The sequence below is a fragment of the Dasypus novemcinctus genome, chromosome X (genome assembly GCF_030445035.2).
Source record: "Dasypus novemcinctus isolate mDasNov1 chromosome X, mDasNov1.1.hap2, whole genome shotgun sequence".
Classification (NCBI taxonomy): domain Eukaryota; kingdom Metazoa; phylum Chordata; class Mammalia; order Cingulata; family Dasypodidae; genus Dasypus; species Dasypus novemcinctus.
In genome coordinates this window covers 185,456,390-185,482,488 of record NC_080704.1, presented here as the reverse complement: position 1 = coordinate 185,482,488, position 26,099 = coordinate 185,456,390, and the positions used below count along the sequence as shown (strand labels likewise).

At 48.7% G+C, this 26,099-nt stretch overlaps 1 protein-coding gene across 4 annotated transcripts in view; it reads right to left on the bottom strand.

Moving 5' to 3' along the window:
* Positions 1-4,636, bottom strand: part of CD99L2 (CD99 molecule like 2) — a 134,010-nt gene extending 129,374 nt beyond the window's left edge. For 3 of the 4 annotated variants that reach the window (XM_058291423.2, XM_058291424.2, XM_058291425.2), the window contains exon 1: positions 4,487-4,627. In XM_058291423.2, coding sequence (XP_058147406.1) covers positions 4,487-4,553 — 67 coding nt within the window. In that variant the 5' untranslated portion in view covers positions 4,554-4,627. Of the gene's footprint in view, positions 1-4,486 lie in introns of all 4 variants that reach the window. The other variant, XM_058291422.2, reaches the window with a different exon arrangement.
* Between the last annotated feature and the right edge of the window lie 21,463 nt (positions 4,637-26,099).

Below are 26,099 nucleotides of genomic sequence, written 5' to 3'. Positions count from 1 at the left end.
AACCAAACCAGTTACCTGGTTGCCAAGGCAACAGAGAGGCGGGGCTGTGACCAATGACAGCAAGGAAGAGGCTGAAAACCAATCAAAGCAGGTGACACTGGAAGGCAAACAGTTCCCAGCCCTTCTTTCCATCCAGTGCGACAATTGGTGCTTGTTGTCCCCCTTTCCCCCAGGATGCCAACTCTCTCTGCACACTCAGCCCTGTCCCCTTCCCACGGAGTAGTGTGGAATGCAGGTAGGAAGGGTTCAGCAGCTTGGGGCCCACCCTGCAGGTGTCCCTGTGGCCCCCAGGGCTTCTGCCTGGTCCCAGCAGCCCAAGACTTGGAGCTGCTCAGTTCTCACCCCATCTTGACCAAACCCAAGGCCCCCGAGAGCCACCCCCTGTCTCGTGAGGTCACACAGGCTACCCCCTCCCACATTTGTTCAAGCTTGGCCTGTACAGTGCATATTTTTTTATTGATATAATTCAAATACCAGAGAATTCATCCTTCCAACATACACAATTCCGTAGTTTTTAGTATATTCACAGACTTGTGTGACCATCCCCCCCATCCAGTTCCAGAACATTTTCATCACTCCAGAAAGAAACCTTGTACCATTTGCGGTGACTCCTGTGCCTCCCGCCCCCAGGCCCCGGCACCCACATTCTACTTTCTGTCTCTATGAATTTGCCTGACGTAGGCATTTCATAGACAAGCAATCACACAATATGTGGCCTTTTGTGCCTGGCTTCTTTCACTTAGCATGTTGCCAAGCCTTGCAGTTTTTTGAAATGTGGCCTGGGAGATCGTGGATAATTTGGATACTGATCACCAATACTACAACAGGTCAAGGTGCCAGGTACTGTGCTAAGTGCTTTACATGTCTGTACTCGGGTAATCCTATTAACAACCCCATGAGGCGGTGGTGTCATTGTCCCCATTTTACAGATGAGGAAACTGAGGCACAGTTTAAGAGACAAGCCTGGGGCCCCAGGAACGCTTCATCCATCGGCTGGATTACCTCTCTTTAAGGGAGCAGGCACTGGCTAGTGTTCCAACATGCTCACCCCACTTATTCCTGGCTCACTTCTCACATTTCTGTGATCTGCTGGTTCCTGTAGGCCCCTGCTTTGGTTATTCATATAAACCTGAGTAAAATTCCACTTTTGGGCCAGACTAAATGTGACTGGGGGTAAATCACCAAACCTCTCTGGGCCACACCTTTTTCATCTGAGGTATGGCTTACCATCCAGTTACTCTCCAAGGTTGTACACCAAGGGCCATCATGCACATGAGGAAACAGAATGGGTCAGTGCCAGCCAACCAACTTTCAGGGTTGTGATGAGGGACAAATGCGTGTGAAGCCCAGGGGGCCTGGCTCCTTGAAGGCATTCCACAAATAGAGCCCTCGTTCTGATTACTCCCCACTCTTCTCCCAGCTGTTCAAAAGAACAGCTGCCCATCTCTGTAGGCACATACAGGCGGCATAGCTGTCTTCTGAGAATTGTTCAAAACTAGTAAGATACACAGAGGACTAAAAACCCATCCATAATTAGAACAAGAATGACTTGTTAACAACCCTATACACTCTCGGGAATCTGAAGTCTGTCTCTTCTTGCCAGAATCTGGAGGGATTTTCCAAGCCATGTGTCACTGTCCTTCTGTGTACTGAGGACCAGGACCAGGAATAGAGTGGCTCTCAGGCAGACCCAGCGCGGATTGCTGCACAGAAACTGTGGCTGCCCTGGTCCCAGGAATCTACCAGTTCAAAAGGCCAGTCTGTTACCTTATTTTGAACACAAGATCCTGAAAACTGGGTCCTTAACTTGAAGCAGAAGCTCCTTCTAGTTCAGCTTTCTTAATTAAAACAAACACAAAAGATGAATGGGTAACACTCTTTTTGGGGGCAAATCTTGGCTCTAACCCCTCCCCACGATGTGACTACAGGCCCCTTGTCTGGAACATAGGGGTAAATCTGCACAACTGTTGGAATTAGAACGAATACTCAAGAAGGTCCTGGCCCACAGCAAGCACTCAAGGGATGGGAGCGAGACATTATTCAGATGAGCAAGTTGAAGTTCCGAGAACTTACTTTCCTAATACCACTTATAGTGTAAGTGGGGCAGCCTACAGGTCTAAGGCATTTTGCCTCGCGTTCAAAGGCAAGGACTCTGGGGTCAGACCCGCCTGGGATTCAATCCTAGTTCTGCCACTTAATCGCTGTGAAACCTTAGGCAATTATTCCACCTCTCTGTGCCTTTGTTTCTTCATACAGAAAATGGGCACATTGGTTCTCAGTTTCCCCTACCACCTCCTAAACAAGCAGTGAAAATGTGAGACTTGATCATTGATATCCCTCAGAGTATCACTTTAACTTTTTTGTGCTTCCACTTTCAAATTTTCCATGTCATTAGATGTAAGTCAATCAAATGAGTTTGCTTTATCCCATAAATGCTCCATAAGGAAAATTAAAATTATATTAATATTTTATATATTTGATGTTTGTACTTTTCTCTCTCCACTGGGAATTCAGCCCCATGAGGACAGGGTCTGAGTTTTGTTCACCGCTGCATCATCAGGGCCTAGGACAGAATCTGGCCTGTTCGTAACATGTTGAATGGCTCTTCTTGTGTCAACTCCATGAGGGTTGGCAGCGAGAAAAACATTTGCACATCTTCTGCAAAACTGTCCATTGTTAGTTTGTTTGTTTTTTTGGCTAATATGTTTTCTTTAACTGTCTTTTTTAAAAAGTTAATAGAGCACACAAAACATTACATTAAAAAACATAAGAGGTTCCCATATATCCCACTACCCATCCCCCCACCCCATCAATTTTTTAAATTGTATTTTTTGAAGATACATATATCACACAAAATGTGACATTAAAAAATATAAGAGGTTCCCATATACCCCCCTACCCCACCCCAACCCCACCCTACTCCTCCCACATCAACAACCTCCTTCATCATTGTGGCACATTCATTGCATTTGGTGAATACATTTTGGAGCACTGCTGCACCACATGGATAATAGTTTACAGGGAGGTGAAGATGGTCAACCACCACATTAGGGAGCCAAGAGTACCTACAACTGCAAGCAAGAGAATCCCATCCATTATCCATGTGGAATCTAAGCCCCCTCTCAATATAGAGGAGGAGTGGACATCACCATCCCAGGGTCCACAGGTTGGAGGAATAAAATATGAATTAGAGTGGACTTACTGATATTCTACTGTAGAACTACTGTGACTAGTAATAGAAGAAACTGTAGCACTGATGTGGAGACAGTGGCCACGGTAGTTGGTGAGGGCAGGGAGAGGGAAGAAGAGATATGATGTGGGGGCATTTTCAGGACTTGAAGTTGTCCTGGGTGGTACTGCAGGGACAGATGCTGGACATTATATATCCTGCCATAACACACTGAATGTACTGGGGGAGAGTGTAAACTACAATGTAAACTCTTATCCACTGTTTTTTAGAGGGCCTTATGTGTATGATAAATCTTAGTAGAAGTTGGTGCTAGGGCAGCTGAGCTCATGTTTTTCTCTAGCTGAGTTTGCCTTCCTGGCAAGAAGCTCAGAGCACAATTCTGTGTTCAATTGCAGTGTTTTCCTTAAACCCTTTTTCAGATGTGTAGATGGGATATAAATAAGTGAGAGGATTCTGTCGGTACACGTTCGAAATTCTATTTTTAACCGCAGGCGGCATTTATTCTAAGAAAATGCTTCTTGAACCTGAAAGTGCCAACGAATTCCCCAGAGATCTTGCTGAAATGCAAAACCGGACTCAGTGGTCTGGGGCGGGGCCTGAGAGCCTGCATTTCTAACAAGGTCCCCGATGCAGCTGGTCCCTGGACACACTTGGGTGAAGGAAACTTGGTGCCTTGATTCAGCGGAATTTCTCTCCTCCCTGGCAAAATATGACCACAGGCTCGAAAACTCGAGGGGACACCAGAAGGACTTGATTAGACCTCCACATCACCACCTCTGCCACCACCACCGCGACCGCCCCGTGGCCCCCGCCCTTCTCAGAAAGGGGGCTGGGAATCCGGCCAGAAGGTCGCCAGGTCCTTCTGCTGCAGGTGGCCTCGCGGCAAATTCTGAGCAGCCCTGCGCTAGGGAACGCGTGTTCTCTTCAAGGTTTCCCAAACGCAAACTCTCCTGGGGACAGCTGTGGTGACGGGTGGCGACACCTGCTAGCTCAGGATTTGGGGGAGGGGGTGAGGGGACAAAATCATTCTGCTGTTTCTAGCCCAGCAACCAGAGGGGGCCCGACCCTTCTCCGGCCACACCGGCCTGCGGCGGGGTCAGTCCCGGCGGGCTCGGGGCTCGGACCCCCGCCCTCCGCCCCGCACAGCCCCGCCCGCCAGCAGTCTCGGCCGCAGGCCGGGGGCCGGGGGCCGGGCCGCTCATGCGCAGAGAGACCCCCCCGGCCGCCGGGGCGCCGCATCCCCGCCCCCGCCCCGCTGGCCCCTGGGCGTGGTCCCGCGCCCCCCGCCCTCCTTACCTCTCTCGACCAGGGCAGCCAAGGAGAAAGCAAGACAGGCGAGGACGGCCGAGCGCCAGGCCACCATGGCTGGGAGCGGGCGGAGGGGCCCGAGCCGGCACCGTTAGCGCGAGCGCGCCCGCCGGGGAGGCCTCGGGGCGGGGGCGGGCCGGGGGGCGGGGCCCCGCCGCCGCCGCAGGGCGCGGCCCCGAGAGGGTGGGGCGGGGGCGCGCGCCAGCGCCGGGGAGCGCGCCGGGCGCGCGGAGCGGGGGCGCCAGGTCCCTGGACTGCTGGGTGGGGTCGTCCGCGCTGCGCCGCGCGGCCCGCCCACCCCTGCCCGCGTCGGCTGGAGCCGGTGAGCGCCGGGCCTGGGGGTCGCGCGCCCAGGCCAGCCGGGGGACGTTGGCTCTTTCCCGCCCGGCCCGGGAGCGCTCAGTGTGAAAAGGGGGCCCCCGGGGGGCCCTCCGCTGCGGGGCCACCGCCGAGCCTGCGGACCGGAGGGAAGACTGCCGCCGGGGCCGCAGACACGCAGAGGGGCACCGCGGGCGCGGCCACCGAGGCAGGGACCGCTCCCCCCAGGCTTGGGGAATGCGCAGAAATCCAAGTTCACGCTGGCCGAGGCGGGCTGAACTCCGTGCTAAGTGCTCAGGGCCGAGCGCGCTGCAGCTCTCCCCGGGAGCCCCGCCAACCCAGCCAGCTCCGGGGCCCGGCTGCCGCCAGCGTTTGAGGACAAAGAGAAAGCGCCTCTGCTCTCCGCAGCGGCGGCGGGAGCCCGTCCCTGCCATTTTGCGGCAGAGGTTGCTGCCCTGAGCCACCCTCGCCGTAGAGGGCCCCCACGGCCACCGTCCGTTCGGCAGCCTTACTCAGCCCCCTGGGCGCCCCTAACCGGCCCCCACCGCCCCCGAGCCTGAGCGGGATGCGTCGCCTGCTGCTGAGGGAGAGAAGGGACTTCCTGAGATGGAGCCAAAATCTTTCCCTTTGGCTTCCATCCAGGGCCCTGCAGTCTGAGGCTGTCCTTTAAAAAAGAAACGACTGGAACGAATGGACCTTGGACTTCCAGGGTAGTGCTCGTTCTCTGACACCAACCAGCCCCAGAATGAATACAGTCAGGAGTCATGGAACACAAACTATAAACCGTGCTGCGTTCCAGGCGTTCTACCCAGACGTTTTGTTCTCACGACAAACCTATGTACCATCTCAATCATTAACCCAGAAAAGGAACAGCAGGGAGGTTCTTTGAGGTGGCGGAGTTAAGCAGGTCCGGTCCTCTAGCGGCGCTAAGAACCCGAGCAGGTGAATGGTTAAGACCACATGCTTCCGAGCCAGACAGATGGAGTTCAAATCCTGGCTCCAGTGGATAGGGTTGTGCTGAGGATTAAATGACACGATGGAAAGTGGGCTGCCTGACGCACAGGGGGCCGCAGAAGCGGGGTTAAGTCTTGAAACATCTGAAGGAATTAAAATACTGGCCACTGCGAGTTTGGGACGTGACTTTCTTCCAGGCTGCAGACATGCCCCCCAACTTTCCACTAACCCCAGTGCCCTGGGCCAGCCTCTGTGCTCCTGTCTGTGCCACAAGGGAACTAGGCTTCATGGTCCTTAGGAACCTGCCATCTCTGGCCTGTGAACCTGGTGCCCACCTGCTCCTCTGTGCTGAGATGGCCTCAACAGGTTGGTAAGGAAAATGCCACCTCTAACTCAAGGCCGCCCCAATCAGCGTGCAGTGGACAGGTACGCAGCTGGAGGTCTTCTTGGTAAAGGTGCAGCCCAGAGACCTAAATCCCCCCTGGCAAGCCCCCTGCCCGCCTTAGCCCAACTTGTGTGGACGGTCTTCTAGCCCCACAATAGTAGGCACACTAGAGCCCACGGGCCACATTCGGCCCAGCCGCCTGCGAGCTGAGAATGGTGTTTGTGCTTTTAAATGGTTGAAAGAAATGAAAAGAATATTTTGTGAAATGGGAAAATGATACGAAACTCAGATTCCAGTGTCCATAAAATTTACAGGAACACGGCGGCGCCTCTCTGTTTACTACTGCCTCTGGCGGCTTTTATGCTCCCACAGCAGGGTTGAGTTGCTGCAGCAGAGGCGTTGTAGCCCACAAAGCCTAAAATACCCACTATCTGGCCTTTTACAGAAAATGTTTGCCACTCCTGCTCTGGCTGATTGAACCGTATGAGTATTAGCAAGTGATGATGTGGGACCTAAAGATGGCCTCGTCTTGCTCATGAATCAGCAACAGCAGAAGAGGACAATATTTACCATGTGTCAAGATACCTCCCCCAAAGAAAAAGGTGTCCTTGATCAAAATACTGCAAATGCCCCATGTCAGTTTTCCTACCAGATACCACGCTTTTGTAAAAGGACTCTCGGCCTGCTGGTCTTTCATTTTCTTACAAGTTATGTTAGTCGAGAGGGCTAGTGACACCTAGTACCTCAGCCTGGACCTAGGGAGCCTCCTGTGCAGACAGTTGCTACCCCGCTGAATTGCAATAGAGCCTAGGCTTGATTTACACACCAGAAATGCTACGTTTAGAAACCATGGTCCTGCCCCCACCCCACTGCATTGCCACTGCACGTGGGTACTGGGACCCACGTCTGGCCAAGACTGCCTGGCTACTAACCCTTGTCCCCATCCCCTTGCTAGCATTCTCATTTTCTGAAAACTGTCACCAATTGTAAAATCATTTGGCCTTCCTGGCCAGATCCTTTCCTAAAAAGTCCAAGTAGAGGAACCGTGGCACAGCAGAATGGCCATCAGACAAGTCCGGAAGTAGGGGAGGCAGGGCAGGCACAGGTGGGGATGTGAGGGCACCAAGGACAATAGCTTTGGCTATTTGTCCAGTGGTTGGCCTGGGGCAAGAAAAGGAGAGAGGGCTGCACAGTTGCCCCCAACCCCCTTCCTCACAGGGGCCTCACAGCACTGCCAGCTGGCCAGCTCCTTCTGTACTCAGAATACAATCAGTCCTATGGTTAAACTTCCACAGGTCTGGGTTAAGCAGGCTTCTGAGGGCCAGCCTGGGATTCCACCACCACTCCCCAACCTTCGCCCCATTCACCTCCTGTCCTAATTATGCACCATATCCCTGGAAGGATGTGTTCCAAATTTCGAAACAGTCTCAGTCCTGTTGCTGTCACTGGTGCAGAGTTCTTTTTCTTGCTCCCAGCTGCCACAAAGACCCCACCCTTAATATTTCTGGGAGTCCCCCAAAGGGGCCTCCATCACCCGTGTCCCAGATCAGCCCCAGGTGTGCCATTTCCTGGGGCCCCCAAAGCACATTTCCTTGGGGTGCCAGGGCGCAGAGGAATTCCCTATAGGCGCAAGGGCAGGGGCAGGGTCAAAACAACCGGAAGTAGCTCAGCTCTTGCGCTCGAGGCTTCCCAGGCGGGGCCGTTTGCTTCCTCTACTTTACCTCCAGCCTTGGGCCCTACTGCGGAGCGAGAGTGGGAAAGGGATGGAATGCCCTCCCCTCCCACCCGGCTCCTGTGGCGCCGGCCACTGAGAGACAGAGACAAAGCCGCCCCTGCATATCAATGGGAATGCAAACAGCTCCAGAGAGCCGGGGGAGGGGAGCTCCACTCTCTACACCCAGCTCCCCGGCCCCGGGCGAAAGGAGAAAAGTGAGGTGGTTGTGGCAAGCTTTATGCCCCAAAAGCTAAAGGACTGACTTTTATTCTGAAATTATGAACTTTTTTTTTTTGTATACAAAAATCCTTTATTTCATGAAAAGGTGGTAGAGTTTTGTTTAATGTGCTAACTTTACAAAATTTAAAGTTGACAACAATACCGTCTCCAAATAAAAACAAAAACTACTCGTCGGGGAGGTTCGCAAGCCTGGGAACCGCCCCCCCCCCCGCCCCCGCCCCCCAGGGTCTGAGCCTCCGTTCAGCCCGCCAGGGCCCTGGGACACAGGACTTTTTTGGAATGCACCCCGTATGTGAGCAGAAGCCGTGCAAATGGATCCCGGAACAAAGTTCCCTCTCACATTTTGGGGATTGTCGGCCAATTCCCGCGGGGGGGCCGTCTCCTCCGCCTCTCGGCAGCGTCTGACGCCCTGGGACTTTATAACACTGTTAAGGCCCGGCAGGGCTTTGAATGCCATGTCCAGGAGAAAAGCTTAGTCCCGCGGCCGGAGGGAAGTCGCCCGCAGCGGTGGGCGGCGGGCTGGGGTGCGGGTGGGAAGGGCTCGCTGGCTGGGGTGCGGGGCCGCTTCGGCTCGGCTGGGTCGCCTGGGCATTTTGTAATGTCAGGCACCAAATCCCCAGGAGGTCCCAATCTTCTCACCCTTTCTGCTTCCGGTTAGGACCCCCGTTTAGGGTATGAGGGTTTTCTTCCCACACCAAGGACCACCCAGCGGCGAGGACGACCACACGACCAGGAAAAGGCGGGTGGGTCAAGACTTGGAGTCGTGGCTCATTATCATGAGAAGGAGACCTCTTCTCGGGAAATCGACATGCAGAACACCCAGCCGGCTGGGGGAAGCCTGCGTGCCAAGCCAACCGGAGCAGAAACCTTCTACCTGCGTGCTTTCCCAATGGCAGAGGCTGTTCTGCAAATTCCTTTCCGGTGCTCAGTCGAGTTTAATATGCAATTTGCATAAGCACTTGGCAAGAAATAACTTAGGTCTCTGCAATATTTCCAAGGTAGCATTTTCCACTTCAAAGCCTCACCTCTATGAACCGGACTTAACACTTAGCTCCCAAATGCCGGGCTGGGCCTTATTTGATTTACCAGTGAAGTCTCCAGGAAGTGCTTGGGAGCCTCACACCACGGAAATCCACATTTGGCCTCTTCATGTTGTCTTTCGCTAATAGAAGCAGCACAGAAACCGCCCTGAGCAAGTTACAGAACTGTGGGAAACAGCCTCCGATTAATGGTAGTACTATTTTCTTCAAAAATACTTCTCATTGGTTTTCATGCGGTATTGCCAGCTACAGAAAATCATGTCCTTCAAGCGAATTCATTCCTGTGGCTGTGAACTTCTAGTAGGTGGGGACCTTTTGATTAGGATACTTCAGTTAAGGGCCTTTTCATTAGGTTACTTCAGTCAAGGCATAGCCCTGGAGGGGGGGTTGTGTGTTTTTGTTGTTGTTTTGTTTTGCTTTTTGCTTAACAACAGGACATTATTGGTTCACGGCTTCAGAGGCTCCTGGTGTTGGCATCTTCTGGCTGGCTGGCAATTTTTGGGGTTCCTTGGCTTTTCTGACACATGGCAATATACATGGCAACATTTTCTTTCTCTTCTGGAATCCAATGCCTCCAGCTTCCGGCTGCTCCCGGTGGCTTCTCTGTCTGTGACATTCTCTATAAGGACTCCAGTAATTGAATTAAGACCCATCCTGGGGAAGTGGATGTAGCCGACACGATTGGGCTCCTGCCTACCGCATGGGAAGTCCCTGGTTCAGTTCCCAGTGCCACCTAAAGAAGATAGTGAGCTGGCACATGGGGCAGGCACAGCAAACTGAAGGTGATGTGGGAGTTAGTCATGCAAATATCTGGAGGAATTCTTCCAGGCAGAGAACAGCAGGTCTGACATTTTTAAGGAACAGCAAGAAGGAAGAGTGGCTGGAGTGTCGTGAGCAAGGGCGATGCGGGAGAGATCAGCGAGGTCTGGGCCAGAGCACGTGAGACCTTAGGTTGCAGTGGCTGTCTGCCGTTCCTCGTGTGTCCATCTCAGGGCGTGCCTGACTGGACAGCACCGTCGTCCCCATTTACCTCAGGGCTTTGTGTGTGTCCAGGTGTGCACCGTTCTGCGCAGGCACCACCATATCCCCCACAGTGCTCATGCAACTGTGCATGTCCCGGGAGCAGACACGTTCCTTGGCCTAAGTGAGAGCCCGGAAGCCCCAGCTTGCCCATTCCACCACATCCCAGGGTGGGTTTCAATCCTCTTACCAGAGTCCTTTTTAAGAGAATGTAATTCAGAGAGAGGAGGGAGAAAGCCAGGGAATCAAGAAGGTGAAGCAAAGAAACCCAGAAGAGAAGGGAGAGGCCAGCAGACACTGCCATGTACTTTGCCATGGGGCAGAGGAACCCAGGATCTCTGGCAACCAGTCTTTGGGAAGAAAGCATAGCCTGATGATGCCTTGATTTGGACATTTTTTTCAGCCTCAGAACTGTAAGCTTGAAGCCAATAAATCCTCATTGCAAAACCCAAGCCATTTCTGGTATATTACTTTCGGCAGCCTAGCCCCTTTGGGATACCAATAGATCCAACACCCTCTGTACAATGCACTACACACTCTAGGCTGTTGTACACGAACCTGGGTATTACAGGAGTCAAGTTCCAACCCATCCAACATGACCATTCGGTTCCATTAACTCCTGTCTTGCATACAAACATAAAACCTTTGCTTGACCATAGATTTTTATCACCCAGCCTGGGTAAACTGAGGCATAGAGCAATTGGACCAGCATGGTTCTACCTCTAAATAGTTATGTGAGTTTGAATAGAAATTGATTAAAATGTGTCTGGTAATTCTACCTCCTTAAGACTTCCCAAAGTCACCCACTTCCCTTCATCCTCACTAAAGACACCCAACACAGACTATGACCTGGGTACAGCTGAGCTAAAACAGAGCCTCTTAACTGGGGTTCCCGTGCTCCTGCTTTCTCGGCTCTCCGGTGCATCCTGCATATCCATCCCAGAAAGCATAAGTTCCTTGCTCAAGTCCTCTGGGGGTTTCTTCCCATGGTTCCCAGGATCTAAAATGCAATTTTATGGAAATGTATACAATGTTAAGACAAACCAATGGTTTTGGACTCATAATGTATAAGCATAAAATTTGTGACAAGAACTACATCAAGGGGGAAAGGGAGGGGCATAGGAATGTAGTGTATATATGCTACTGAAGTTGTTAACTTGGTATCAAAGCAAGTAAGTTTATATAGATAGGAAGTGGATGTGGCTCAAGTGATTGGGTTCCCATCTACCATATGGAGGGTCCTGGGTTCAGTACCTGGGGACTCCTGGTGAAAGTGAACTGGCCCGTGTGGTGCAGAGAGCTGATGCCGCAAGATAACACAACAGAAAAGAGACATGGAGGAGAGAGAGTGAGAGACACAACAAACAAGGGAGCTAGAGTGCCTCAGGCGATTGAGTGCCTCTTTCCTGCACTGGAAGATCCGGGGATTGGTTCCCAGTGCCTCCTGAAAAGAAGACAAGCAGGCACAGAAGAATGTGCAACGAATGGGCACTGAGAGCAGATAGCAAGTGAAAGAGGCAAGGGGGGGTGGGGATAAATAAATCTTTAAAAAATTGTTATAGATTTAGGATGTTAAATTTAAAACCCCTGGTAACCACAAAGAAAATGTCAGAGAATATGAAGAAATATCAGAGAATAGAGACAGAAAGTAGAATACAAGTTGCCAGGGGTGGGGGCACCAGGGGCACGGGGGAGTCAATGCAGAAGGAGCGTAGGGTTTCTGTTTGGTGCGAAGGGAAAGTGGTAGTAATAGATGGTGGTGAGCGTCTTGCAGCATTGTGAGGGTGATGAATCCCACCGAATGGTATGCTTGGGAGGGGTTGGGAGGGGAAGACTTACGTTGTATATATATATTGCCACACACGAAAAAAGAAAGAGAAACTAAAGAGACAATTGCATGATACTTGGATGGGATCTAAGAATGGAGGGGAAATGGCTCAAAAGCACGTTATTGGGACATAAGAAAACATTGGAATATAGACTGTAAGAAGCTTTATATCAACACTAAATTTCTTAAACTTGATAACCGCTCTTAAGGTGATAACATAAGTGGACATCCTTGTTTGGAGGAAATGTACATGGAAGGATTATGTGATCAAGGAGCATGATGTGTGCAACCTGCTCTCAATTTTTCAGAAAATAGATAGGTGAGAGAGAGACAGAGAGAAACAGAGAGACACAGAGAGAGAGAGAGAATGATAGGGCAAAGGTAGCAAAATGTATACCAAGCCAAGTCAGCAGGGTGCTAATCACCTGAGGGGCTCCATCTTGGAGGATTGGGAAAGGGCTACCTCAATGGATCGGTCGCAGCGTTCCTGATGCCAGGGCCAGGCCTCTGCCTCTGCATGTGCTCGGCTTGACATCATTGGCCTGAGGCATGGGAAATGGGGCTTCTGAAGCCAGTATCGGGTCCTGCCATTGCATACCGCTGAGGAAACTGAGCGCCTGGGCCAATCAGTGTAGAGTGGATGGCATTCAGCCATGGAGGTTGAGAGCATAGACTCTGGAACCAGTCAGCCTAGGTTTGAGTCCTGGCTCCACCACATACCAGCACTTACAGTGTGACCTTGGGCAAGTCACTTTGCCTCTCTGGATCTCAATGTCCTGATCTATAAAATGGGCATAATAATAACATCTCAGTGGTAGTTGCTTCCTGGATCAGAATGGAAAGAATGTGACATCTTTTATTCCTACACCCCCCTGGGGGTCCTTGTTCTGAAGTAGAAGGAGGGAGGTGACTGCCCATGGTGCCTGGACATTCTGGGGACCAGCAATCTCTCTGAGAGACATTGACAAGCTAGACTTCCTCCAGGGACCAGTGATCAGGATGCCAAAGGGAACTCAGAATTTTCAGACCAGAAACCAACTTGGCAGGGAGGGTGTTTAAGCAGGAGAAAAAGGTACTTTTCTATCGGCACAGACAGGGAGTAAAAGAAGAGGGAGGCACGAGAAAATACTGGAAGGAGCTCTTGGGGGATTTGATCTCTTCTATGTGGCCTCGACTTGTGGAAAGCAGGAGAAAGGGGACAAGCTATGGGGAGATGGATTCTGGAATACTGTGAGAGGCGGGACTGCTGCCTCTGGAGGCAGGGCGTGCCCGTTCCCTAGTGCCCCTTTGAGGTCCCTTCCATCCCGGAGGCCTCAGGACTCGCTCCCCTCCCCCACCAGGTTTGAGCTAGGATAACATTGCAAGGCTCGCTTCCAGGACGGCTGGAGCAAAGCGAAAGGAGGATTTGGCAGATCCTTTGTTTAGTCTAAGCCCAAATTTGAGGCACGCCTTCAAGGCTCTGCCGCGTCCTGCCTGTGGCAGAGCTGAACCTAAAGCAAATTTCTCTGCCCACCTTTTCACATTTGCTCTGTGATCTGGAGCTGAAAGAGTGAAGCTCTGAGAGAGCAGAACGGGTGCAGGGACACCGCTTGGGAACTGGCTTGTTCCCTCCCGGGGAGACTCCTCTGTAGAGGCTCTTGGGCCAGGGAAACCATGCTTCTGCCAGGAGCTTTCCCTTGTCAAGAGAGGATGTCATGTTGTCTTTAGAAACGAGATGAATGGGTGAATTCCTAGGATTCTATATAGATCAAGGACAGGGGCTAGCTGCTGAATTGCAGCCCAGCCTGTCCTTTCCTGAGAACACAGTTCAAAAGTGCCTTTCTCAATGCACCCCTTCATTTCTTGCAAACAAAATACTACCATTGAAATGTGATCTATGTCTGTGCTGAAAGGTACATGGAGGCTTTCCAAACATACCACAGTAGAGCGAAAGGCTCCTTCACTGCCAGCTGGTTCAGCCCCCTTATTTACAGATGAGAGACAGGCCCAGAGAGGGACAACAACTTTCCCAAGGTCACACAGCAACACAGTGCTATAGGCTTGTGGGGAAGTGGCTTCCTGGACTGTGGCTACCCAGTGGCCCCTGGGGGCTCCTCCAGCTGCCTTGTCCTCCCTGTTCTAAGGAAGCCTTTCTCTTTGTACCAGGTTCTTCTGCCAAGTCCAAACGAAGCAGGATGTTTCCTGACCAGCAGCAGGGCTTCCCACTTGTAAATAAACCACTGGAGAGAGAGGGGCCACTAATCCAACAGATGAACAACTTGACTTTTCTTTCTGATGGAGCCCAGCATTTGAAGGGGTGATAATTGCTGGTTTAGATGTTAAAGTACCTTGACGCTTGTGATTTACAAGGGATGCTACTTCTCTTCTCAAGGATCCAGTTTTCTGTGGGCTGTTTGGAAGTGCAAAAGATACTAAGCCAGTATGGTTATCACAGGATTTGTACTTATTTTGAATTTGGCTCGCATCAGGTCAGAGACGGAGAAGTTTGGAGAGTCTAATTCTGCTGTCCATGAGTCAAGTGCTCTTCATGGGCACAGAACAGAATGCACCAACCCCAACCATTTAGCTCGCTTGACATTTTCTAGATCCCACTGCTCCTTTGAGACGTACAGGCTGAAGGCCTGTTTCAAAAGACAGACATCGTGAAAATGAAGAAATTTTTCCAGATTGTACTTGGAAAGAACTCAACTGATGTGGAAATGCCCTGATCTGTAGGTGGCATGTCTTCAAAGAGATTCATTTAAACAGGTTTAGGTTGAGCAACAGTCACTACCAAAATAGTTATTTGTGCATTAAATATGGATAAATTATTTCTGTATAGGGAGTCTATAGGACAGCACTTTCACAGGCTGATTTTAAATTCTAGCTCAACAGGTTTAAAGGCATAGGCTTTCTAGTCCAAAGCAGTGATTAAAAAGATGGTAGCTCTTGTGGGAAACTGGCTTACCTCTTCCTTACTCTTTGCACTTGTCCTCAATTATTGTAAATGTGGCCATGCTGCTGAGGAACAGCGGCTTTGGAGTTCCTAATAAATATGATGCAGAAAACAGGGTCGGAGTTCTCAGTTCCAGAAGCTAGGAGTCCCCTGGTCCCAACTTTATCTCCTTTATTGTGTCTCTTTTTCTGTCCTTTTATTTCGTAAAGCACTACCTTGCCTTCCCTTCGAGCCAATCTATTGCTGAGCTGATTGCAGCAACTGGCGCCCAATGTGCAGCCTGAAGGGAAACTCAGCAACTGGGGCCCAAATAGGAACCTCAAGGGAATCTCAGCAGATACCCAAAGCCAACTCCATACCCACCAGTTGCCTTCCCACTTACACCTGAAAACTTGGTCTTGATGTCATTTCATGGCTCAGGAAGGGAGCTGAAACCCAAACTAGCTGATTTTGTGATGCAATAACAGCCCCAGTTGCAGTTTGGGGAGGGAAGAGAAATGGAAATATGGGCTCAAAGGAGATTCTTTCAATTGCCTTTCATTTCCTATATTCTAGGATGTCTATCTCCTCCATCAGCCCACAGACCTACAGTTGATGCATTGGATTCTATTGTGAATTGCATGCTGATAAATAGAGAATTATCATATGACCCAGCAAGTACACTCCTAGGTATATACCTGAAAGAAATGAAAGCATACGTCCACACAGAGACTTGTAAGTGAATGTCGATATTAGCATAATTCATAATAGCCTGAAGTGGAAACAACCCAAATGTTCATCATGGGATGAATGGGTAAATGAAATGTGGTCCATCCATACAATGAAAGATTATTTGGCCATAAAAAGGAATGATGTTATGGTACATGCTGCAACACGGATGAACCTTGAAATAATTATGCCAAGTGAAAGCCAGGCACTTCTCTCACTCATATTGTATGATTCCATCTTATGAAATGCTCAAAATGGGCAAATTCACAGAGAAAGAAAATAGTTTAGTGGTTGTCTATAGTAGGGGATTGGGGGGTAATGGGGAGCGATTGCTAAAGGATATGGAGTTTCTTTTTGGGGGAATGAAATGGTCTGGAATTAGCAGTGATGGTGGCATAACATTGGGAATATACTAACAACCATTTAATAATATACTTTAAAATGGTTAACATGGTGAATGTTCCATTATGTGAATTTTATCTCAACCAAAAAATTGCATCATGATGTGAGGTTTCCTTCTGCATTTGGAACAGGGGGCTCTTCAATAACCTCCATGTCAAAGGATGGGAACGACCGAGCCCCAGGTGCCCGTCTCTTGCAGGTGGGCACCTGGTGCATGGTGGCAGGCATGTGGTGCGTGCAGGTGCATGGTGGCATGGGGCAGACAGGCCTTCAGAGTAAAGAACAGGCAAACAGATGTGAGAGGACAGAGGAGACAGGAATTGCTTTGGAGAGTTGGTGAGGAAAACTGTCCTAGAGGAAGCGGCTCTTGGGAAATTGTAGAGAGAAGAATGAATGAAACTTTTGGAGCCAGAGAGACTTGAGTTCACAGTCTGGCTCCATATTTCTAACAAATGACAACAAACTTGGGGATGAAAACAGCACCCATTTATTACCTCACAGTTCTGGAAGTCAAACTATCTGACATGGTCTTACTGGACTGAAATCAAGGTGCTGGTAGGGCTGGTTCCTTCTGGAAGCTCTGGGGGGAGAAATCATTTCCTTGCCTTTTCCAGCTTCTAGAGGAGATCGGCACTCCTTGGCTCAGGGCCTCTTTCTCACATAACTCCCACTTCTTGCTTCTGCCTTCCCATCTCCTTACTGCCTCTGACTTGCCTGTCTCCCTCTTATAAGGACCCTGGTGATTACATTGGATAATCCACCTAGAGTTAAAGCACATTAAGGGGATAAAGAGTTGTTAAACTTTCTCTTTTATCTCCCTTATGGGATGCAATGTTCATTTTGCTTATGGTGCATTTGTGGGATAAAGCATCATCATTTGATTGACTTAAATCCAATGACATGAAAATTTGAAAGTGGAAGCAAAAGATGTTAGGCAAATGATCCTCTCTTTCGAGGAGCTTTAGTTTGAATATCTGGGGGTGGGGGGTGGGAAATGGGACTAATCTTTCCTATTTTGCAGCCTCATTGTGATACTAGATGTCATGCAGTGGGGACCTGACACCCAGGAGGGATGCACTACCATCCTACTGCTCTCAGCTACGTTGAGCCTTGAAGCCCGAGAGCATTTGGAGAATTTGAGAAGAAAGCACGGGCATTCCAGGCCGGGGAGATGGCATAGACCAAAGCACAATGGTAGCAATTGCATGGTTTGTTCTGGGAGAAGAAAGTAGTGCAGGGAGGCAGGAGTAAAGGCTACAGGTTTTAAAGGGGGGTGATGGGAGACATGAGGCTGATCTGTCCACAGCATGTGGTCTTAGAATGCCTTGAAGGCCAAATGGGGAACCAGGGACTTGATCCTGCAGTTAGCAATGGGGGCCACTGAAAGGCTTATAAGGGCATGACATGGGCAGTTGTGGGCATTAGGAAGTTCACTCTGGGGTAGTGGAGGGGGCAGGGTGTTCAGCAGGGAGACCATGGGTCGGCTGGCATGCACAATGCCCTTGGAGGGGAGATTCGGCTTTGAGAGTAGGAGTGCTGGGTGTGCCCCACCCAGCCATGACTGTAGCAAGCTGGCCTACTGATGAGAAGCAGCAACTGGTGGTGGGGGGGACACCTTCAAGGATGGGCTGGTGGCTGCCCTTGGCACCAGATGTGGAGTGGAGTGGGATGGGTCTAGAGTCAACTCAAGATCCATCAGGAGGCTGAGATGGGAATTGGTGCCATTATCACTTAGACCAGCAGAAGGGGGGTCTTTTAAAAAAATTTAAAGAAGCTTTAGATTACATAAATGTTACATCAAAAATATATGGGAGGGAAGCAGATTTGGCTCAACTGATAGAGTATCTGCCTACCACATGGGAGGTCCAGGGTTCGATCCCCAGGGCCTCCTGAACCGTGTGGTGAGCTGGCCCATATGCAGTGCTGATGCGTGCAAGGAATGCCATGCCATGCAGGGGTATCCCTCGCATAGGGGAGCCCCACATGCAAGGAGTGAACCCCATAAGGAAAGCCACCCGATGCGAAAAAAGTGCACCTGCCCAGGAGTGGTGCCACACACATGGAGGGCTGACGCAGTAAGATGATGCAACAAAAAGAGACACAGATTCCCAGTGCCACTGACAAGAATGCAAGCTGACACAGAACACACAATGAATGAACACAGAGAGCAGACAACTGTGGGGGGGGGGAGGGAAAGGGAGAGAAATAAATAAAAAATATATAGGGGAACATGAATAATAAAAAAATTTTAAATAGAAATAAAAAAATATGTAGGGGATTCCCATATACCCTACCCCTTCCCCTCCTACACTTTTCCCCATTAACATCTTTCATTAGTGTGGTACATTTGCTAAAATTTATGAACATATATCAAAGCATTGCTACTAACCAGAATCTATAGTTTACATTATAGTTTATACTTTGTCCCATACAATTTTATAGGTTTTGACAAAATGTATATTGGCCTGTGTTCATCATTGAGATGTCATTCAGAACAATTCCAATGTCCCCAAAATGCCCCATGTTACACTTATTCTTCCCTCTCTCTTCCCTCAGAACCTCTGGTGGTCACTGCCTTTATAGCAATGATACCAGTTCTTCCATTGCTAGAATACTAATTTGTCTACTTTCATCCATAGTTACATTCCCCCTTATGTTTCTTCATTCCTCAGTCTTGAGGATTTTAGGATGGTGATGCCCACCTTGTTTCTAATTGAGAGGGGGCTTAGATCCCATGGGGCAGATGGATGGAGCAGTCTTGCTTGCAATTGTAGATACTCTCTGTTTTGTAGGATGGGCATTGTTCATCATCATCCTTTTGTTAGTTGTCCTGGGTGAGTTTGATGAGCTGGAGAATAGGTGTTGCCACTCTGCTGAGATTCAAGGCTCAAATGGCAGATGAGCTGACTGAAGGTTTAAGTCTCTGGGACATACAAGTATAGTGCTAATAGTAGGTTCAAAAGTTGCAGGGACAGTTACAGGATATTGTATGTCCTCCCATGGCCCACTGGGTGGACTGTGGTAGAGTGTGGGCTATGGTGTGGACCATTGGCCATGGGGTGCAGCGGTGCTCAGAGATGTATTCACCAAATGCAAGGAATGTCTCATGATGATGGAGGAGGTTGTTGTTATGCAGGGAGGAGTGGGGTGAGGGGGGTGTAACATTAAAAAAATAAATGAAGACCACAACAACAACAAAAAGGGGGGGGCAGAAGAGCCATGTGTAGAGAACCTATAAATGAGTCTAACTCTGTTACACTGGGGAGCATAAATTCCAAAGGCCCACTGACAGGGCGCCAAATTCCTGAGATTTTCTTCCCTGCCTATAGTGTCCAGATGTCTCTGGAGCCCTCAGGAGCCCCACTGTTTAAGGCACTGTTTACTGTGGCAGTCAATAAGATCCTGCTGAGGCATGCATAAGCATAACCTCTGGAATGACCTCCTGACTCACTTTGAAATCCCTTAGCCATAAAAACTCACTTGTATTTAATATTTCCCACAGGAAAAGGCGGCCTCTTGAGGGATCCTTGAGACTGTTCCCCTTTCTCTTCCTTGCCATTCATGGGGAGGAGGTTCTGATCAGTGAATGTAGGTCCCAAACCCACAGGCAGACGTTCTCAGCTTCACTCCTGTGGTTGGCTGATTAATGGTCCCCAAAGGTATCTGTAGCAGTTTGATATAGTTATGAATGTCAAAAGTAGATATTGGATTACGTTTTTAAACTGGTCTGTACTTGGGCACGATTAAAATATGATTAGGGCTTTGATTGGGCCACATCAGTAGGGTGTTGTGTCCCTACCCGATGGTGGGTGAGGACTCACAGGTAAAAGACATGGCACAGGGCAGAGTTGGAGGGTTTTTAAAGTTGGAGTTTTGATGTCAGAATTTGATGCTAAAGTCTTAACCTGGCGCCCTGGGAAGTAAGCACACAGAGGAATGAGAAGCCAGCCCCAGGAAAAGAGGAACCCAGGAAGCCTGAACCCTCACAGACGTCAGCAGCCATCTTGCTCCAACATGTGGAAAGACTTTGGCGAGGGAAGTAACCTCTGCTTTATGGCCTGGTATCTGTAAGCTCCTACCCCAAATAAATACCCTTTATGAAAGCCAGTAGGCTTCTGATATTTTGCATCAGCACCCCTTTGGCTAACTAATACAGTATCCGTGACCTAATCCCTGCACCTGTGAATGCTACTTTATATGATGGGACAATTTGAACTTCTTTTATGAATCCTTAAAAGACTGTGTTCTCAAACTAATCTACTCCTGTGGGTGTGAGACCCTTTTTGAGTAGACTACATCAGTGAGGCAGGACTCAGGTTAAATCGCTGTCCAGTCACTGAGTCCGATATAAAGGGAGACACACAGAGAGACATATAGGAAGAGGGAGCTCTGCCATTTTAATCTTGCCATGTGAGAGGACTCGAGGATCACTACCAACCAAAGCTTAAGCACAAAGCCCCCAAGACGCTGGGCCCACGGAGCAGCTCAAGAGGAGACAAGCCATATGTCTGATAGCTCATTGCTGAACTCAGGAAGAAAGCAGAGCAGCTGAGACTGACATAGAAGGCCCGGAAAGAGACAAACCCTATGCCTAGTTGCTCACAGCTGAGCTCCAGGAGATGGTAGATTCTGGAGGGGAAGGCAGGGACCTCCGCATAGATTGGTGGCCATCGTGCTTCTCCACGTGGCTGGACCCTGAGAGAACATTTCTGCTGATGCCTTGATTTAGCCATTTCACTGCCTCGGACTTGTAAACTTTTACTCCAAGTAAATCCCATTTATAAAAGCTAACACATTGCTGGTATTTTGCATCGGCAGCCCTGAGGCAAACTAAGACATATGACAAAAGTGACTTTCAGATGGGATTAAGTTAAGGATCTTGAGAGATGGAGATTACCCTGATTTATTCAGGTGGGCCTTAAATATAACCACAAGTGTCCTTTTAAGAGGGAGGCAGAAGGATATTTGATGACTACAGAAGAGGAGAAGGCCTGGTGATAACTGAAGCAAGAAGCTACACTGCTGCTTTTGTTTTCTTCTTTATTTTCTTTTAAATGCTACATTAAAAAAATATGAGGTCCCATATACCCCCCATTCCCCTCAGCCCACTCCTCCCGCATCAACAACCTCTTTCGTCATCATGGCATATTCACTGCACCTGGTGAATACATTTTGGAGCCCTGCTGCACCACATGGACAGTGGTCTACATTGTAGTCCACACTCTCCCCCAGTCCACCCAGTGGGCCATGGAAGGACACACAATGTCCAGCATCTGTCCCTGCAGCACCACCCAGGACAACTCCAAGTCCTGAAAATGCCCCCGCATCATATGTCTTCTTCCCTCTCCCTGACCTCAGCAGCTACCATGGCCACTTTCTCCACATCAATGCTACAATTTCTTCCATTACTAATCACAATAGTTCCCCAGCAGAACACCAGTAAGTCCACTCTAATCCAAACTCTATTCCTGTGGACTTTGGGATGGTTATGTCCAGTCCCCGTCTACATCAAGAGGGGGCTTAGATTCCACACGGATGATGGATGCAATTCTCCCACTTGCAGTTGTAGGCACTCTTGGCTCCCTGGTGTGGTAGTTGACCCTCTTCACCTCCCTGTTAGCTGGCCAGGGTAAGTCCAATAAACCAGACAGTAGGAGTTGCAAGTCTGCTGACGCTCAGGGCCTGGCTGTCACATGGACTGTCTAGAAATTCAGGTCTCCTGAGCATACACCAACCCCAACGCCAACCACAGGTCTGGTAAAAGTAACAGAAGAGGCATGTGTAGAAAGGTCACTTCTGAGTCCCACTCTATCACACTAAGGAACACAAACTCCAAAGTAGGGCCAACTGACATGGCACTGAACTCCAGAGCCATCTGCCATGACTGTAGAACCTGTGGGTCTCCGTAGCCCTCAGGAGAACCAGTACCTGGATTTCTATCTACTTTGGCTGTCTCTGATACCCTGCTGAGGCGTGTGTAAGGGTTACCCCTTTGATGACCTCCTGACTCTTTTTTGGAGACTCATAGCCATATAAACTCATTCGTCCTTTCCATTTCCCCCTTTGACAAAGGAAGAAGGGACTGTGTGCCAAAGCATGCAAGGAATGCAGCTCTAGGCACTGGAAGAAGCAAGGAAAGAGATTCTCCCCTCAAGCCTCCAGAGGGAGCTTGGCCCTGCTAACAACACTCTGATTTCAGCCCAGAACTGGAAGCAAATGTATTTCTGTTGTTTTCAGGCCCCAAGTCTGTAATTTGTTACAGCAGCAACAGGAAACTCATACAACTCCCCTGACCTGATCAACTTGGACAAGCTACTGCAATCACAGAGGTTTGGACTCAGGAGCAGGGTCCATTTACTTCTTATAGACTGACTTCAGCTCTGGAACTTTTCTAGCATGTTCTGTGGCAGAACAGCAGACCAGCTTGCCAAGCATACAGATCTTGTTCCCTTAGCCCAGGATTGTGGGCAGAGCCTGTCCTTAATTCTGCAGGGTCTACACCCAGAAATAATGAGAACTCCTGATCCAGTTACTCAATTCAAATACTTCTCTGTTCTTTGGTTCCTTCCAACCAAGTCCTGCTCATTTAGACAAACCTGAGTTAAGGGTGAAAAGTGAAAGTAAGATCTCAGGAGCAAAACATCACGTGGAAGGAGAATAAATGCAGTGAACCTTAGAGCTCCTAATAGTCTCCTACAGGCTCCAAGGGTCTTTGGGGAATTGGAAGGTGAGGTGGCCTGGCAGCACATACATTTCCCAGCTGCTTTATGGTCTGACCTTGGTGGAGGCCTTTCTGGCTCTTTGCCAGTTATCTGTCAGCTTGTTTAGCAGTCATCAGGCCTTTAGGAGTTTCTTTTCTGTTCCCTCAACTGAGTTTAGCTTAAAGTCTGCACTATATTTGCTTATTCATGCACCAAACACTCACTAAGAGCCATCCCTGGTACAGACCCTGCCCTCCAAGAGATCTCAGGTGGTGGGGGGAGGGAGGCAGGAAAGACAGGTATGACAACACAGGCTATGAAGGAGGGACAGGGACACCGAGGAGGCCCCCTTGAGCTAGACTGCGGTGAAGGATGGGGTGTGTGAGGGTGATCCAGAAAGGGAAATTAAACAAAGCCCTTCCCAGAAAGCTTGCACTGCTCCTTTCTCTTCCCATGATGCATTTGGAGTTGTTTGCTAACTATAATCCATTGTCAGCCAGCATTGGCGGTCCACTGAGCCTGCTGGCCATTCTGGAACATTCAGCCCTGGAGATGGGTGCTTCTCATCCTCATGCCTCAGCTAGCAGAGGGAAGAGAGACACAGTCTGTCCTGGATGGGAGGAACAGCCAGCTTTGCTCCAAGGCAGGAAGACCTTGCCAAAGACTGTTGGGAAGGTGGCGACATCGGCACTTTGATACTTTTGTAAAAATATCCCATGTGAGGGTAACACATGTAGGGCCACTAGCATGTGGAAATTCTTCTGAATAAAAACAGCACTTTAATAGACTGATTGTCTTCCTGAATCTGTCTCTATTTGCCTGCCTACCCTCCTCTCTGTGCCCCTGGCACAAGGTGTCCTTCCTTCCTTCCTTCCTTCCTTCCTTCCTTCCTTCCTTCCTTCCTTCCTTCCTTCCTTCCTTCCTTCCTTCCTTCCTTCCTTCCTTCCTTCCTTCCTCCCTCCCTCCCTCCCTCCCTTCCTTCCTTCCCCCTCCCCCTGCCCCCTCTCATACCTACAAAGAAAAGTCTCAGCCGTCCAGGCAGACTATCTTTATCCTATCACCCATCCAGTCCAAGAGGTCCCGGCTTTAAGATGCAGTATGTTCCAGAACACAAGTCTCAATAATAATCCCTGGAAGGCAAGGCCCTGATTATGGCTGCTGTACAGTTTCTGTTTGCATGCATTCAAGATCACTTGTAAAACGCTGCAATGAGCAGGTAAAGGTGAACTCTGCCCACTGGGAGATTAGACCCTGTCTTAGCCTCCTGGGGTGGCCATAACCAAGGACCACAAACCAGGGAGCTTAAAACAACTGAAGTGTATCATCTCACAGTTCTGGAGGCCAGATGTCCAAGTGTGGGCAGGGCCGGGCTGTAGGACAGAATCCGCTCTTGCCTTTCCTGCTTCTGGTGTTTGCCTGCAATCCTTGGCGTTCCTTCGCTTGTGGCTGCATCATTCCACTCTCTGCCTCTGTCATGGCCTTTTCCCTGAGGTGTGTCTGTGTCCAAATTTCCTCTTCTTATAAGGACACCAGTCACACTAGACGAGACCCAGTCAAATCAGTATGACCTGATTACATCTGCAAAGATCCCATTTCCAAATAGGTAACGTTCTGAGGTATTTGGGGTTAGGACTTCAACATATCTTTTGGGGGGATGCAATTCAACCAAAAATAGGCACCAACATTCTAACATGGTCCATACCAGGCAGGGATGGGTGATGGGTAATTATAGGTTCTTCTTTTAATTTTCTGTATTTATGAATCTTTACCCCAAAAAAGTATTATCCTATTTATAACTAGGGGGAAAGGCTATTTTCATTTTGGGAGAAAAAGAGTGAGCATTACTCAGGCCAAAAGAAAATTCTCTGTAAAAATATGCTACAATGAAAAGATACTCAACATCATTGGTCATCAGGGAAATGCAAATCAAAACCTCAATGAGAAATCACTTCATACCCACTAGGATGGCCATAACAAATAAAATCTTTTAAAAAAGAAAATAGCAAATGTAGGTGAGGATGTGGAGAAACTGGAACTCTCCTACATTACTTGTGGAAATGTAAAATGGTACAGCTACTTTGAAAAACAGCCTGGCAGTGCATAAAAAAGTTAAACATAAATTACCATATGACCCAGTGATTCTACTACTAGGTATACCCAAAAGAAATGAAAACATATGTCCACACAAACACTAGTACACAGATGTTGTTAACATGATCATTCATAGTAGCCAAAAAGTGGAAACAACCCAGATATCCATCAACAGATGAATGGGTAAACTAAATGAGGTGTTCATGACCTTTTTGGTGATAAAAAGAAATGAACTTCAGCATCTGTCCCAGCGATATAATTTAGGACAACTCCAAGTCCCAAAAATGCCCCCAAATCTCATCTGTACTCCCTCTCCCCGTCCTCAGCAACAACCTTGGCCACTTTCTCCAGATCAATGCTACAGTTTCTTCCATTACTAGTCACAACAGTTCTATAGCAGAATACCAGTAAATCCACTCTAATCCATATTTTATTCCTCCATCCTGTGGACCCTGGGTTGGTGATGTCTGCTCCACCTCTCTATATCCATATATATATGGCATTATATATCCTACCGTAACCAATTGAATGGACTGGGAGAGAGTATAAACTACAATCTAAACTATAAGCCATGTGGTTCAGGAGTGCTCCAAAATGTGTTCACCAAATGCAATATATGTGCCACAGTGATGAGGGAGGTTGTTGATGTGGGAGGAGTGGGGGTGAGGTGGGGTGTGGGGCACGTGGGAACCTCATATTTTTTAATGTAACTTTTTTTGTCATTTATGGATCTTTAAAAAAAGACAATTTAATAAATATATATATAAATAAAAAGGAAGCCAACAAAATAAATAAATACAATTAAGAAAATCAAATGATAATGAAAGTTTTAAAAATAAGAAGTAAAATGTAAAATTATTTTTTTAAAAATTGGAATAATAAAAAATAATGAAAAAAAGGAATGAAGTTCTGCTACTTAGTCCAACATGGATGAACCTTAAAATTATTATGTTAATAGAAAGAAGCCAATCATACAAGGCCACACACTTACACAAAGTGTGCAGAACAGGCAAAATCTATAGAGACAATGTAGATTAGATGCTTAGGGGTCACCGGGGGGTAGGGGTGGAATGAAGACTGACAGCTAATGGGTTTGGGATTCCTTTTAGTAGGGATGAAGATGTTCCAAAAATGATTCTGGTGATGGTTGCACAACTCTTTCCATATACTAAAAACGATTGAGTTGTACATCCTAAATGGATGAATTGTATGGTATCTGAATTACATCTCAACAAAACTGTTAAAAACATGCTCAAATTCTTGCC